The 16,168-nt window shown below is 38.2% G+C and overlaps 1 protein-coding gene across 3 annotated transcripts in view; it reads right to left on the reverse strand.

Annotated features, from left to right (window-relative positions):
* Positions 1-11,869: 11,869 nt before the first annotated feature.
* The window catches only part of KIAA0319 (KIAA0319 ortholog), a 143,186-nt gene continuing 138,887 nt past the window's right edge, over positions 11,870-16,168 (reverse strand). For all 3 annotated transcript variants that reach the window (XM_072603969.1, XM_072603970.1, XM_072603971.1), the window contains 2 exons: positions 15,382-15,473; positions 11,870-12,559 (listed from right to left, as the gene is read on the reverse strand). In XM_072603969.1, the coding sequence (XP_072460070.1) occupies positions 12,384-12,559; positions 15,382-15,473 (268 nt within the window). In that variant the 3' untranslated portion in view covers positions 11,870-12,383. The remainder of the gene's footprint in view (positions 12,560-15,381; positions 15,474-16,168) is intronic.

Here is a 16,168-nt window from a genome sequence, read left to right on the forward strand (position 1 = left end):
TTTTGTGAATTTGTTTTGTTACTTCTCAAATACAGTTTAGTCTGGTTTAGGCATGTGGCCTGCAGGCCAGGTGTTTGACACCTATGATCTACAGCCCTTTCTCCCAGTTCTGCTTTAGAGGGGATTGTTTCTGTCTCTTCAAAAAGAGAAAGTCGTATTAAACCTGAAAAGAGAGAATGTAATGAGAAGAGCACTGGATATGGAGTGAGGATGGGAACTCTAGCGAATAACTTCACGTCTATGGGATTTGTCATCCACAGTGTTAGGATTGGGCTAGATCAACCTTTTGAAGGTCCTTGTCAATTCTGAATCCTACGAACTGTGAACCTATGCAAGTTTTCCATAATTTGAGGTTGGTGCTGTGGAGAATGAATAACTGAGGGTTTTATACCTCGTCACAAATCTGGGTTGTTGAGTTAATTGAACATTTCAGTGACTTTTGGTGCATTACCTAGTTTATAAAGGCCCTCAAATTGCATTGAATTAAGAACGTCTTAGTCCTTGATGGTACCTATGGGGCATACTTATTTCTCTTTCTTATACATACTTACAAACTGATACTTTGGGGAATGTTCTCTAACACAAAGATTGGTCATCTCTCACTAAATAAAAAATGATAAAGTGATTTCTGAGCTGACTCTCCACTCTCCTCCTTTTCTTCTTATACTGTCTTGCACAAATTCCCCAAGACATCACAGGGGAAGTCTGGGTATAAAAGAGAGAGAGGAATGAAGTGGAAATTAAGTACACAGTTCTTAAGGGAGGCTGTGCCTAAATAATCTTGAGCCTGTTGTAGAACTGTATTTCTGAGCTCCATCAAATACTTACATCCCTTATTCTTTCTTCTTAGCCCTCACTCCAAAGTGGGAATTAAAATTATCTTTATTGGGCATCGGAAAATTCAGAAAAATCTTTGTATTCATGTTAGTATCAGCTTTCCTTGAAACTGTTTTGTGTTTTACTGCACACACTAGCTATATGGATCGTATTCCTAGGCTCAGAAAGAAAAATATTTAACTTCAGATTGACATGCTGAGAACTTTTGTTGTTTAAAGACAGTTTAAGAAGCACTGAAAGGGGCATGAGGGAAAAAAGTTGAAAGAGCCTCATGAAGTGATGTATATCCAGACTGTTTTAAACATTTTTGGATGATCACATGTGAATTTCTCAAGGTCATTGTTGCCACTATAGAAAGCACAACTAAAAGGAAAATATTCTGTGATTTAAAAAAAAAATCTAAAATCCCAGGATCTGAAGAGCTTAGAAGTATTATTGAACTTTTAAATGCCTAGGTAATTTTATCATACAGTGCACCCCTTGAGGTTCAATAAAGTATATCAGTTGAGACCACAGCCTCATCAACTTATCACCGATTAAATTTTACATGTGTTAATGAGGAAAAAATAACTAATTCTTCATTAAGATGATATTATATGTTGATTTGTTGTTTCGTTTGTTTGTACTTGTTTCAAGAGAGGGAGTGAAAGGTGACAGTAGAAAAAGAAAAAAGCATCAATAAAATATTTAAATAGGAAAAAAGATAGTATAGCAGGGTAGGAGGGAGGAGGATTTGTTTTCACTGAACCATTTTTTATCCTTCTAAGGCTGATGTCTTGTCTGGTAGATGAATCATTGTTTCTGCTCTTTTACTTCATTATGCAGAAGTTCAACATGTGGACTTAGAAGATGTTTTTTCCTTATTCATTTACCAGGTAATGATCAATCCCAGATTTAAAGAGTCTTCACTCTGTAGATAATGTCGTGCTAGGATACAGTGCAATGAGCATTTACCTAGGAGGTTCCCAATCATTGCCACAAACCCAAAATGAAATTACCCAGAGATGAAGTCAGCCTGAAAAATGTTCCTCCGTTTACTCCTAGCTACGTACTACAGAGTCAGTTTGCTGCTACCATTTCAGTCAGATTGGGCTAGTTTTTAAAGTGTGATTTATATCTTTTTTTTTTGCAAGAATGTTTTTAGGTAAAAGTGCATTTTTTTTCTTCAGAGTTTATTTTGGTGGAAACAGCCAAGGGATAATAAAGTTCAGAAGCACAATGTCCAATCTATAACTCTGCTCTTGTTTTAAAACTTGCCAAATGATCTCTCTGTAAGTGTGGGTCCAAGTGTTTTAATAATTTATATGTAGCGAATTTTTAGATTATTCCTGAAGATTTTTCCTAGTGTGATTTTTAATATTAAATTTTGTGGAAAAAAATTGAAAGCAAATAAGTCATGTCCTTAAATCTTACCTTTCACTGTGTACCCATGAGCTCATTTATGTGAATTCTCATTTTTGTTCTCTTTGTGTATGTATGTGAATGACTGTATTAGTGTTTGCTTTCCGGAGAATTGGATTTGTGTGTGCAGTTAATAAACATTCAATTTTAACAATAGCATTTCCTGGTTTTGTGCTGGGACTGTTTGTTTCTTCGGTCTGATTATCTTTTTCCTTTTTATTTATATTTTTTATTAGGGACTAATTCTACTGTATGTCATTACCTCATGGGAGGTGGAGGTGGACTTGACAAGTGTCAGAGTTAATGAGGGATTTCCCCAAGTTCCTTTCACCTTTCTGTTACGTAGCCAGTCTCTTCCAGTTATAAAGGGGTATGTGTATATCTTGACACTTGGCCTTTTTCAACTCCAGACGTTTTCTAAATGAATTTTTGGTTAATTTAGTATTTGGTTTAATTTAGTATTTTATTTTTCCCCAGCTATGTGTAAAGACAATTGTTAATATTTGTTTTCAAAACTTTGAGTTCCCAATTCTCTCTCTTCCTCCTTCCCCCATTGAGAAGCAAGCAATTTTATATAAGTTATATATGTGTAGTCATGCAAAAAATATTCCTAAGTCATGTTGTGAAAGAAAACATAGACAAAAAAAACCAAGAAAAATAAAGTTTAAAAAAGTATGCTTCAGTCTGCATTCAGACACCATCAGTTCTTTCTCCGGGGATGGATAGTATTTTTCATCATAATTCCTTCAGAGTTGCCTTGGATCATTGCATTGCTGAAAATAGCGAAGTCATTCACAGCTGATACAATGTTGCTGTTACTTTGTACATAGTACGTTTCACTTTCTACGAGCCCAGGCAAACCTTTCCAGGTTTTTCTGAGGAGCATCCTGCTCATCATTTCTTATAGTACAATAGTACTTCATCATAATCACATACCACAGTTCGTTCAGCCATTTCCCAATTGATGGGCATCTCCTCCATTTCTAATTCTTTACCCCCAGAAAAGAGCTGCTGTAAATATCTTTGTACATAAAGGTCCTTTTTATCTCTTTTGGCATACAGACCTACTAGTGGTATTGTTGGATTAAAGGGTATGCATGGTTTTATAGCTCTTTGAGCATAGTTCCAAATTGCTCTACAGAATGGTTGAATCAGTTCACAACTCCACCAGCAATGCATTAATGTCTCATTTTTCTCTTATCCCCTCCACTATTTGTCATTTTCCTTTTCTGTCTTATTAGCCAATTTAACAGGTATGAAGTGCCTCAGAATTAATTTGCATTTCTCCAATCAGTAGAATATTTTTTTTATGTGGCAATAGGATATGGTTTTGTTTTTTAATTAAAATTTTCCCTAGTATATATCACTTCTTCCCCTCCCAGAAAGCCATACATATAACAAATAATACTTGCATAGAACGAGAAGAGGAAAAATGCTCAAAGGTGATCAGTACTTCCAAAAAAGTCTGAAAATCTGTACAGCGCCCTTGTGGACCTCTGGGTTCTTTTCAAAGACTTGAGGTGGAGTTGTATTCTCTTATTTGGAACTGTGTCATTCTTTGTAATTTTTGTAGTGGTTCTTTCCATTTGCTCTGTAGTGGTCATTGTATATATGACTTTCTTGACTTGGTTTACTTGACTCTGCATCAGTTGGTGTAAACCTTGTCATGCTTCTCCTATTTATCATATTCATCATCATATATCTCCTTTGATCCTCACCACAACCTGGGAGATTGGTGCTATTTATTATCTCCATTTTACAGTTGAGAACACTGAGACCAGCAGAGGTTACGTGACTTGCCCAGGGTTAGACAGTGAATAAATGTCTGAGGTCACATTTGAACTCACTCAGGTCGTCCCGACTCAGGTCCAAAGCTGTATCCACTGCACCACCTAGAGATCTCTGTTGAATGTTACTCCACAGTAATTAATATTTCTGAAGTCAGGAAAACTCATCTACATAATTTTGTACAAAAATTTTTTAAAAATCTCTTTGGGATACAGACCTAGCAGTGGTATTGCTGGCTCAAAGAATATGCACAGTTTTATACGCCTTTTGGCATAGTTCCAAATTGCTTTCCAGAATGGTTGGATCAGTTCACAACTCCACCAACAGTGCATTAGTGTCCCAAATTTCTCACATCCCCTAAAAGATTTATCATTTTCCTTTTTTGAATTCACTTCTGAAAGGATCTGAGGCCAAGATCCATTCTCATGGAGAATAAGATGAAAGGGGCTCGTATGCATTTTCTTCTTTCCCCAATGATTTTTTGATCCCAGTGTTTGCTTATTACTTGATACACTTTTAAAAATTATTTTGTAATTAGACCTGTGACTTCTTAGTTTAGGGCAGCCTCTGGTAAGGAAACCCCCTCTATCAGTACAGATACACCACATGCTCATGATCTTAGTTGACTAGGGGTACTGAGGGTAAATGACTTATACAAGATCACATAAGTCAGTATGTCAGAGACAGAATTAGAACCTAGGTCTTTCTGCTTTTGATGCCAGTTCTCTATCCACTACATCATATTGCCTCTAAATACTTAAAAAAATTTTAAAACTTAGTTATGGAATTCTTTAAGTTATTTTTAAGCAGGACAAAGTTGACTACTGTTGTATTATTCCAAATATAGTTTTTACCCCTGGTCTGATTTAGGCTAGTTCTCTCATAATTTATATTCAATAGTAGATTGAAATAAGATACCTGTAGGTCATCCGTTTTTTGTTGTTGTTCAGTTGTGTCCAACACTTCAGGAGCCCATTTGGGGTTTTCTTGGCAGAGATACTGGAGTGGTTTGCCATTTTCTCCTCCAGATCATTTTACAGATGAGGAAACTGAAGCAAACAGGGTTGACTGATTTGCTCACTTACAGCTAATAAGTGTCTAAGGCTGGACTGGAACTCATCTTCCTGTCTACCGGCCCAGTGCTCTATCTACAATGCTACCTACCTGACCACTGAACAGTTTACCAAAGAAAATTTACTTTCTTCTTAATATTCCAAAGTGATTCAACTGCACAAAGCCTCCGTGCCTCTGGGTTGGCTGTTATAGTCCACTAGCTAATCATCAGAAAGCACCTAGCGCTCCTTGTGGCCATGTAATAGCAGTAGTGTTAGTCTTCCTGACTTCAAGCCCTGCTCGATGCAGCATGCCTCCAGGCTGTCCACATTTCATGTTCAGGTGACCAGGAAGTGAGGTCAATCAGTCAATAAAAACATATATTAAACACCTGTTACATTCCAGGCACTCTTCACTGTATGTCAACATCCTGAGCTAATTAAGTCTTTATGATATGGTTTCAATACCTCTTTAAAGGGAAAATTAGCCTAACTTGCATCAATTTGAGATACAGGTGTGGGGGGAGTGGGGGTTAGGCAATGTCTCCACCACAACCCTTGAAATGAGAGTTGTAAGGCAGAAACTTACATAGGTTTGCCCTGAAAAATGATGGCCCCAGTTTACTGTGTAAGACAACTTTGTGGGAGAAACTCTTCTTGAGTGTAAATAGAAAGCTGCTGTCACCCAAAGACATAAAGCATCCTAACAAATTAGAGAACTCAGAAAAGGGAGGAAATACAGAAAGACATACTTCCCTTAATGGCTGCTCTGTTTCAGAACTTGAAAATCCCACTATTTGGGGTAAGACTACCTTCCCTACCAACATTTCTGTTATATGACATTAAGCTCACCTCTTCATCATCCAGGGAAATAAGTCCTCAAAGGGGAAGGGAAAATGGAGGAAACAGTGAAAATGCTTTGGAGAGGGGAAGAGCTGCTCTCCATAGCTTACCTTCCCCCTCATTGTTCGCTCTTCAGTCTCATCATTGAGCAGAAAGGAAAATTTGATAGACTTTAAAGTGAGATCCTTATCTCTAGGGAACCTCAGGGCAAGGATGTAGTTGCAGTCTGTGCCTCTCCTAATGGATAGAACCAGCTGGTGGGGTGTCCAGCCACAGACCCCTCCAGCCTGTGTGCAAGTGGATGGGAAACTTGCTACTGCCTGTATTCCTTCTGGGCTGATCAGGAAGACTTAAACTTCCTGATACTAAAAGTATAATCATAGGCCTTAGGGTCTCATTTTGGTAGGAAAATGTCTGCTCACACCAATGTGATAGTTCTCTGGAGATAGGGACCACATTGGCAATCTAGTCTGCCATATAGCATACCCAACAAGTGGTTAGCCAGCCTTTGCTTGAAGACCTCTAGAGAGGAGGAAACTCACTACTTCCCAAGGTAGCCTATACTACCCCCTCCTTGGCTGGCTTTGGTGATTAGCAAGTGTGTCCTTAAATTAAGTTTCTAATCTTCCTTTCTGTGGCTTTACCCATTGCTTTTAGTTTTGCACTTTGCCAAACAACATAATCTCATCCCCCTTCCACATAACAAGCCATAATTTAATGGTTATAAAACACATACATACCATGAGCAAGGTATTGAGTTAGGAGACAGATATGACAAAAATAAAATCATCCCTTTTCTCAGGGAGCTTACATCCCCCTAGAGTGAGACCACATGTATAGAGGGAAGCAAATACAAAGTATGTAAGTTCAAGAGGAAGAGGGTTATACCTGGACAGTAGTGGGGTGAGGGATGGAATCCAAAAAGGCTTCCTGGAGTAGGTGCCACAGAAACTTCGCTTGAAGAAAGCTGGCTCATTTCAGGGGGCAGATGTAGGAAAATCTAGCACTCCATTCATGAAGGGCAGCTTGTGCAACCGCAGAGTTGCAACTGGCACATCAGTTTGGACCAAAGTGTGCAAAGGAGATTAAACATGACATAGTTGGCAAAGGTAAATGGGAACCATGTTGTAAAGCGCTACAAAAGCCAGATGCAGCATGTTGTATTTTATCCAATGGGCAACAAGGAACCACTGGATTCATTTGGATAGATGAATGACCCTGTCATGTCTGTCTACTTGAAGATAGCTATCATGTGGTCAAAGTTTTACCTTCTTCATGCTTAGCATTTCCAATGCCTTTGGCAATTCCTCATGTGACATGACCTTGAGGTTCTTCACTGAGCTGATGACCCTTCTCTCTGGATTGTCTTTAGCTTATCAAAGACTGTTCTAACATGTGGTGTCCAGAAGTGGGCATCCAGATGTGGTTTTAAAATATAAGCATTATGGGCTTTTGGCCATGGATGGAATGCACTCAACAAGGGATGTCCTATGCTCAGCCAGAGCCAATGTTTGCACCAGATTTATCCTCCTCTTCCTACTATATTAACTTTTAATTTTTTTAGATTTATCTCACAACATACTGGACAGCAGACAAGAGAACAGAAAAAAAAATAATGAATTATATCAGAGGAAAGAATACTATTAAAAACTTAATATTTTTAGTATAACAATGAAAATCTGTATGGAAATAAAGATTTCTCTTAATGGCATAATCCTAAAAGGGTCTGGAAGGTAGAGGTTTGCAAACATAACTCATAATACATCATTCTTGTAACATACAACTAATAAGGAGCCCAACTCTAACCATACTGCTCCAACACTCATATATCAGCTCTCTTGTATTTTCAGCTTTAATATAGTCCCATGAATTACTTCTAGATGCTATGATGGATTACAAGGATTTGCAGTTTCTTCTGGCACTGATGTCAATCTTGAAATCTTACAGCCAACCCAACTCCTGCCAAACAGAGACACTGATATAATCAGATATAATAGATGTTTACCATTGGCAAAAAATATTCCTTTATTTCAAACTTCAGCACAATCAGAAAAAAAAGCTTTAATGGCCTATTTAGTCAGAAAAATATTGATATGGGCTTTTAATGATTCACAATTAAGTTAAATTGTTGAAAAGTATAGGCTGCCTTGATGCACTTATCAGTTTGGGGAATGAAGTCTGATATAACATGCAAAGTACTTTGAAAACAGTTACCATTAATGGGGGGAAGAAGGTGAACTATGAAATCACTGTCCACAAATTTTAGGATTGAATGACATCTTATTTGCCCTAAAAGATCAATGCTCTAATGCTTTGACCGTGATTAATTACTTGAAGGATAATACTTTTACTGCCAGATTTTGGACTTACCTGGTAACCTCAGTCACATCTTTCATAATTGAGTTGGCAAGTGGGCATTTAAATGTTTTATCTATTACATTCAGCACTGAAAATGTCATTTTCTTAGTGATGCTTAAAGATTTGGATCAAATAGTATAGTGCTATTAGTAGCAACTAGTAGAAAAAACTGAATCTTCTAGTTATGCCATACATTTTTTAAAATTTAAGCTTCATTTTAGAAATCCAAGTTATTATTTATTACCATCCTGAACATTGTCAATAGTTTTTCTCCTGGTGTGTGTAAGATAAAGGAATTTACTCCTTGTGAAGAAATTTCATAGATGTAGCTGTAACCCGTAGGCTTTTGAGTAATCTAGTTTCTTTTACCACTAGCCCTTATCAAACAACACTTTATCTCATGTCTACCAAAGCCTTGTTAGGCCCTCAGAAGCATAAGAATGATCAGGAGTTACATGGGAAAAGCAATTTTATTAAGGTGCACACATACATTTGATGTTATTTCAGAAATGGCCTTAGTACAATGCATGAAATAAATAACACATTTCTCTACAAATATTCCTGGGACAAAACCCATAATAACATGTTCATGTTCAAGGGAGAGGGTACTTCCTAGGCCCTGTCTACCGAGGCAACATGGTTGATACATTGGTTAATAACCCTTTCCTACCTCATTGTTTTTTATACAGCAGGGTTGTTTTACCCTTCGGTACATACAAAACTCCCAGCTGTCAGCGTGGGCTGTCATAAACCAAAAGACACATTGGAAAATTGATTCTTTGTTACAGCTAGACTTGCAACTAACATTTTCATAATGGAACCCCAGAGCTTACTCTCTTATATGTTAGGTTCAGTGTATACTTCCTAACATCCCACATTACTTATCCAAAATCTCAGGTCTTTACCTTTCAGAGATTCTTAATGGTCAATTAAACTGTAGGGTAAATGTCCTGAGGACAAAAAGGATACCTGACATTTCATTCCACTTCACATTTATTGAGAAATTTTCCCTTTGGCCACTATGCCCTTAGCCAACATATACACGTTTACATATTGGGAGCCCCACCATCTGACCACTCATGGTATTTTTTTTTTCATTCCCAGGATGGAATAGGTGGCTAGTTGGCTACATCAAGAGGAAGAATTTAAAAAAAAAAAATTGTCAGGGTGAGTAGGGGATGAGAGGAGGAGGAAAATGAGAGATGATGTTAAAGAAGGGAATTGGAGCAAATGGAAGAGAGGGAGGCAAAGAAGGAAAGAGACTCCCAACAGGAGAGAGTTTATTGTCCAGTGAACCTTCCTTACCCTCTTAGTATCTTAGAACTTTTACATTAATGCCTTTATAATTCATCCTGGGAATAGCTCATCCCATGAAAGATCCAACTAGAACTTGTTTATCAACAGCCAGTAGTCATCTTTCATAAAACAAAGAAACGAACATCAATAAAACAGAGAGAGAGAGAGATCAGTCTGCTAAGTGGTTCTTGGTTCCATGACTATCCATTATATTCTATTTGCACACTCATTATAGCCTATTGATCCACTATTGTAATCCCAGGTATATCCCAAAAATATCCTACCTTGTTTTTCACTTATCTGTTTACTTTTTTGTATCCTTCAGTAAAGGTAAGCAAAAGGGCAGGGGACCATTTCCCACACCTGTTTTTATATCATCAGAGCTTAGCACAGTGCATTATACATGGTAAGCACTTAATAAAGACTTATTGAATTAATTTGAATTCTAGCTTTACCTGTCTACAGAGGGGTCAGCATTACAAGTTCAGGCTGCTGAAGCAGCACATGCTCCATCTGATCCTGAATGATTTTTAATTGGCAATTTTTCTGAAAAGCAGATGTGCAAGTGGGGACATGTGTTTTCAATTATAGTCTCATTATGATTCTCCCATTCACCAGCAAAATAAAGCAATTAAGAACATTCTATTCATATGAATATTAGGAGGAGGGAGCAAGGAGAAGACGCTGGCCTGTTTTTCTCATCTGCCTGCTCTAATGACATTTTCTCTCCTGCACTCTGGTAATTTAACTGCTGCATTTGTGTTTTTATTAACACAGGGCAGGTTCACCTCTTGCCAGATGATACAGTAGAGAGTTATTTAATACAATGCCCCTTACTTTAATAAAGGCATGCTTGAGGCTACAAAATGGTTTTCATTTATGATCAGCCCAATCCTCCAGCCTAGTTCTCTCAAAATAACCCAATAAAACCCACTAACTAGGAGGATCACCCTAAGAGCTTGCACTGGGGTGGGTAATGGGGTGAAAACAGAAGTGATTCAGTCAACTTAATTTAGTACAATTAAATTCCAATATAAATAAGTGTTGGCAGGGATGAACTTATTTTGTTATTTTTCCCTTTTCCCTTGTTCCTGATGAAATTTTAGCTCTGGCCCTCAAAAATGTGTTTTGTACAGACTTTTAAAGCACACCTGATGAAAGACAGTCACGGAGTCACAGAACTGGGAAGGGTCCCTGAGGATATATAATACAACTCATCCATACCTGAACAAAAATTCCTACCATATAGCCAACATACCCAACAAGTGAGCATCTGTCCTTCATTGGATTGAATACCTCCAATGAGGAGGATCCCAAAGCAACCCATTTCCCTTCCAGATAACTTTAATTGTTAGAAAGGTTTTTTTTTTCTTATTAGGTCAAATTGTTCTCATGAAACAATCTATTATTTAAAGCTATTTTTGAGATGTGTTTTTAATGGCTCAGTCTGAAAATGTAGAAAAGTACGTAGGGAATGAATAGTAGAAACTGCATCATGTTTGTCAAGATATTAGGAGACACCCTGTTTTCTAGAGCTAAGGCCTAGCAAGCAAGCTGTGCCCTGAGCTTGGCATAACAACAATCCTTCGTGCTCATCCTCTGGCAAAATCACATAATCACCGTATTGCTTTGACCAGCACCAGGTGTTCTCTGAGTTCGGACAAGCAGTGAACAAGCTTGGACAAGTTCTGGTCACAAAAGCCCTGTTATGAATCAAACTTGTCACGCTGCTGCTGTTACACCTCATTGTCAGGGCTACAGCTCACTGTGCAGCCATCGGTGCAAGTACTGAGATCTGCCCCCACTATGGACAGGGCCCTGGCACATGTGCCTAGATCCCTCTTTGCCTGCACACCTTTTCCCTCACTTTGAAATTAAACTTCTGCTTGATTCCTGACTCTCCTGTCTCTAGCCTCCTCTGTTGGACTCTGGTCATCCAAGGTTAGAGGCTGTTTCGATCCAGCTGGCAAGATTTAAAGCAGTTGTACTTGTCTCTTCCCAGATTGTAGCATTCTAGTTTCCAATCAACAAGACTTAAAATTCCATCTCCCTTTCCATTCCTTGTCTCCATTCAGTGATATTTGCCTTATTTCTCTTATTAATCAGGCCTCAAAGATAATTTAGGGGCACACAAAAATGTGTTGTTGTGGGCAGAGAGAAATGTTGTTTCTGTCTGGGGCCTGGAAATCCTCAGATGGGGTAATGCCTCAGGATGCTTTTGGCCTCACAGACAAATCTAATATGTGCTACCATAGACAACATACGGGTAAATTAAAACAAACAAAAAAAGAGAGTCTGATTTATAGTCCTTGTTTTTATTTAACTTGAAAAAGCTATACTTCTGAAGATGGAGCCTATAATCAAGTGTTAAGCTTTATTTAAATATGGGCTATTTGATGTAAAGCCTTAAAACAGTATTGTACCAACTTTGTACAGAGCTCCTTTTAATGATGGAAAACCAAATGTAAAGCACAAATTGTATGTACCTTCTATCCTTCTTCCCATTAATAATCACCCTAAATAGTGATATTTGGTGTCAAAATTCCCAACCATTAAGTCTTTAAAATATGGGACTGTATACTCAGTACAATGTAGGAGTTAAATGTGCTAGTATGCCCTGTTCCTATTTTAATTGTAACAAGAGAGTTTTTGTTCTAGCCTCCTCTGAACTATGCTGGACAAACTTGCCTCTGTTTCCTATTGTACAAGATTTTGATTTTGAAAACAAAAAAAAATGTTTGGGGGGGAAGTCTCATTTCATTCTTTTTGTGGCAGCTCACTATCTCTTCCCACTTGAAAACAACTTAACTATCTGTCCTTGGAGCAATAACTGAAGGTAATCCCATTTTTGATGGAGCCAAACACAGAGTTCTTTGAATTCTCCATTCCAAGCTCTCGGCTGAAGATTGTGTCTTGGTCACTTTCAAATTCAGACTCTGAGACCATCAGACTGGAGTTCTGGTCTATGCTTCGGTGTTTAATTCCTGAGGATGAGCAAACAAAAGAATTAGGACAAAACTTCTTTTTTTACCCTTAGTTCTCCATTTGTCATTTGAGGCAAAAAAAACCTTTCAGTACACTCTTCAGGTTAAAAATAAATACTATAATACTAATATAGTATATTAATGTCCAATTGATATATAATACTGGGCAGCTAGGTAGCCCAGTGAAATAGAGTGCCAGGTCTAGAGTCAGAAGGATTCTTCCTGAATTCAAATCTGGCCTCAGACACTTCATAGCTGTGTGACTCTGGGCAAGTCACTTAACACTGTTTGCCTCAGTTCCTCATCTGTAAAATGAGCTGGACTCCAGTATCTTTACCAAGAAAACCGCAAATGAAGTCACAAAGAGCTGGACATGAGTGAAACTACTGAACAATAACAGTATATAATACTAATACTATTTAAACTGCATTTTACTCAGACTTTATATACTTGGTAAAATGAGGAGTTTGGACAAGGTGATTTCTCATGTCCTATTAACCTTTAAAATCCTATGGTTTTATGTGCACAACAGGGTTCTTGAGGTGAAATTTTGTGTAGAGGAGTAGTTACAAATAAAGCTGGATGAGTTGGTTATAGGCAAATTGTGTGTTTGGCTAGGAACTCTGGATTTTCCTCTGTGAGCTACTGAAGGGAGCTACTGAAGATTTGGTGATTAAGGGAATGTTTTAGGAAGATTTATCTGGCCATGGTGTGCAAGTGATAAAAAAATGAAAATGGAAGAGCCTAGTCAGAGATCAGTTAAGAAACTATTGCAAGGGCTCAGTTGTGAGGTGATGAGATTGAACGAGGGTGGTGCTAATTGGAAAGAAACAGATGTAGAAGACATTGGGAAGGAAGGATGAACTTGGTGATAAAGGTATGGGACTCAAAGGAGAAGAGTCCTAAATGACTGCTCTTGACTAGGAGAATGGAAGGATGGATGAAAAAAAGCATTTATTAAGCACTTACTTTGTATAAAGCACTATGCTAAGTGCTGGGGATACATCAGAGAAATCACTTACATGGGGAAATAGAGTCCATAAGGAGGGTTCAAATGCAGAATGATGCTTCCATTAAAAGCGATAAGGAAGCTAGTATTGGGAACTGACTTCAGGGGAAAGATATAACAAAGCAGCATTGACACTACACGTGAGGAAACATTCTGAGCACTTGAACAGACATGACATAAACTCGAGGTGGTGGTGCTATCTTTTGCCCTCTGAGGACTTCAACCATAATTATATACAGCTGCAATAAGTCATTCTGTTGTGACTCAAGAGTTGGCAGTTGGGAAAAGTCACTGAGTAACTATACTGTTGTATTACTTTGGATGGGAATTCAAGTAGCCTCACAGAACAGAACTTGCTTATTAAATGCTACTTGAATTAGTGCCCACTAATCAAATACACCAAAAGCAGACTTTCTCATGAACCATCTCTGTCTCCAAAGCATAGACGTCTCTCAAGACTCAGTCCAAGGCCTTCTCTTCTCTCTGCATTCTCTCCCTTAATGACTAAAGCAGATCCTATGGGTTTAGTGACCATGAGCATGCAGATGATCCAGAGCTACGCATTTAGCCCTACCCTATCTTGAGCTCCATTCCCACATCAGTAACTACATACTGGGACATGTCTCAAACCACAACATGTCTAAAACAGAACTCTCTCTCTTCACCCCTAAAGTAACCCCTTCTCCAAATTTTCCTATCTCTGTTGCAGATGCCATGTGACTCTGTCCTCTTTCTCATTCCTCAGTTCTCATCCCCACTCTGTTGTCAAGTCTTAATGATTCAACAGCCTTTTTACATCTGTCCTTTTTTGCCCCCCAACTCAAATGGGCATTATCTTCATTCAGACCCTTATCACCCCTCTTCTGGACCATTGCATGAGCTCCTAATTGATGCCACTTTCTTCCAGTTTTTCCTTTTTCCAATTCATCTTCCACCCTGTGGCCAAAATCATTTTCTCCTACAACATATAACTTTGACCATTCTATTCTCTTGCTCAGAAATCTTCACTGCTCCCTACTTCCTTTAAGATAATATACTTACATAATTTCACCACAACTTTTCTAGACTTATTCATATTATTCCCCTTCATACACTCCATATTCAATATATTCCAGTCAAACTGGTTCATTTGCTACTTCGAGAATTTGGGATTCCATCTTTCACCTCCATGCCTTTGCCCAGACTGTCCCTCATGCCTTGGAATACACCCCATTTTCTCCTCTGCCTCTTAGAATCTGGCTATCTTCCGCTCAGGTGCCACCTCCTAGCAAAGACCTTCTTGACCAAAACCCCACCTCTCCTTCAATTGCTAATATGCTCTCTCTTCTCAGATTAACTTGTATTTACTTATCTGAATACTGTCCCTCAGTAGAATATAATTTCCTTTGACCTATATCTGCTTCTATGCTTAAGTGTTAATTGGAAATGATTATGTTTTTCTCATCTTTTGTTTATACTTATGGTATAATCTGAGATACAACATACAATTCAGACCCCTCAAAAACATTTTTAGTATGCCCTTTCCCCAAATATTCTCATAGCTCTTCACAGACTCTTAATTAAATTTTAGAAGCTATCACTTTCCTTTACCCCACCAACCTTGAATAATGTCAACTATTATTCTCTCCAAATGCCCAAAGGGCCATTATCCTGTCTGGCAGTGTTACACAATGAGCCATTCACAGAACTGACATCAACCAAGTCTCCTGACATGGATCTGTTGCCCTCAAATTCACCCGGAATAACTCTGGGACAAATGTTGGAAATTAAATCATGTGTTGACAGTATGAAATCACCTTGTTAAATGTCTTACCAAATTTTGGACTTAACTCCAGTCTTTCTTGGTCATCGATATTATCCAGAATGGTGTATTTTGTTTTTTTTCTTATTTTAGTCCTTTTCTGCCTGAAAGGAAAAAATAATAAGCACAAATCAAATTTTCAGAAAGGTAAACTCTCTAAGGTAATAAAGGATACACAAAAATATGTGGCTAGACCTCAAGGAGATGTCTTACCTTAAAAATGTAACTCCTACTTTTTAATAATATCTACATTTATCTATGTAATGAGCCTTTGGGCAGGCCTCAGGGGAAAGACAGGATTCCAGAGACTTGGGTAGAGGCACTGGAGCATGCTACTTGACTTCTATGACCCTCCTGCTTTTTAACTTAAAGGAATAGGAATGTTTAGGGAGTCACCAGCAGCCAGGACCCTTGATGTTACTTAGGACAGTGAGACAGAGGATTATATGATCTATGTTGGGGTAGGACTTGTGTGCTGCTAGAATCTAGACTGGAGAAAAAGCCCTTCCATTTCCCTTCCACTTTCCCTGTCTCTCCAGTATGCTCCATTTCAAGCTTGCACAACACATGGCTCACAGGCCACTTATGGCGCTCACACTACTTGTGGCCCATGAAAGGATTTCAGGCAGCCTGAAGAAAATATAGAGGATGTAAAACAGGCCTGCACAACATACCATGGGCCACTCTATTTAAACCTATTGTTTCCCTCATGGCTTGGTGGGTATTTTTCCTAGTATAATTAAGGATTAACTTTATTTCTAAAATCTGAAAATGAATAAAGCTGTTGATTAACTGAATA

Source organism: Notamacropus eugenii, chromosome 4 (assembly GCF_028372415.1).
Source record: "Notamacropus eugenii isolate mMacEug1 chromosome 4, mMacEug1.pri_v2, whole genome shotgun sequence".
NCBI classification, from domain to species: Eukaryota; Metazoa; Chordata; class Mammalia; order Diprotodontia; family Macropodidae; genus Notamacropus; species Notamacropus eugenii.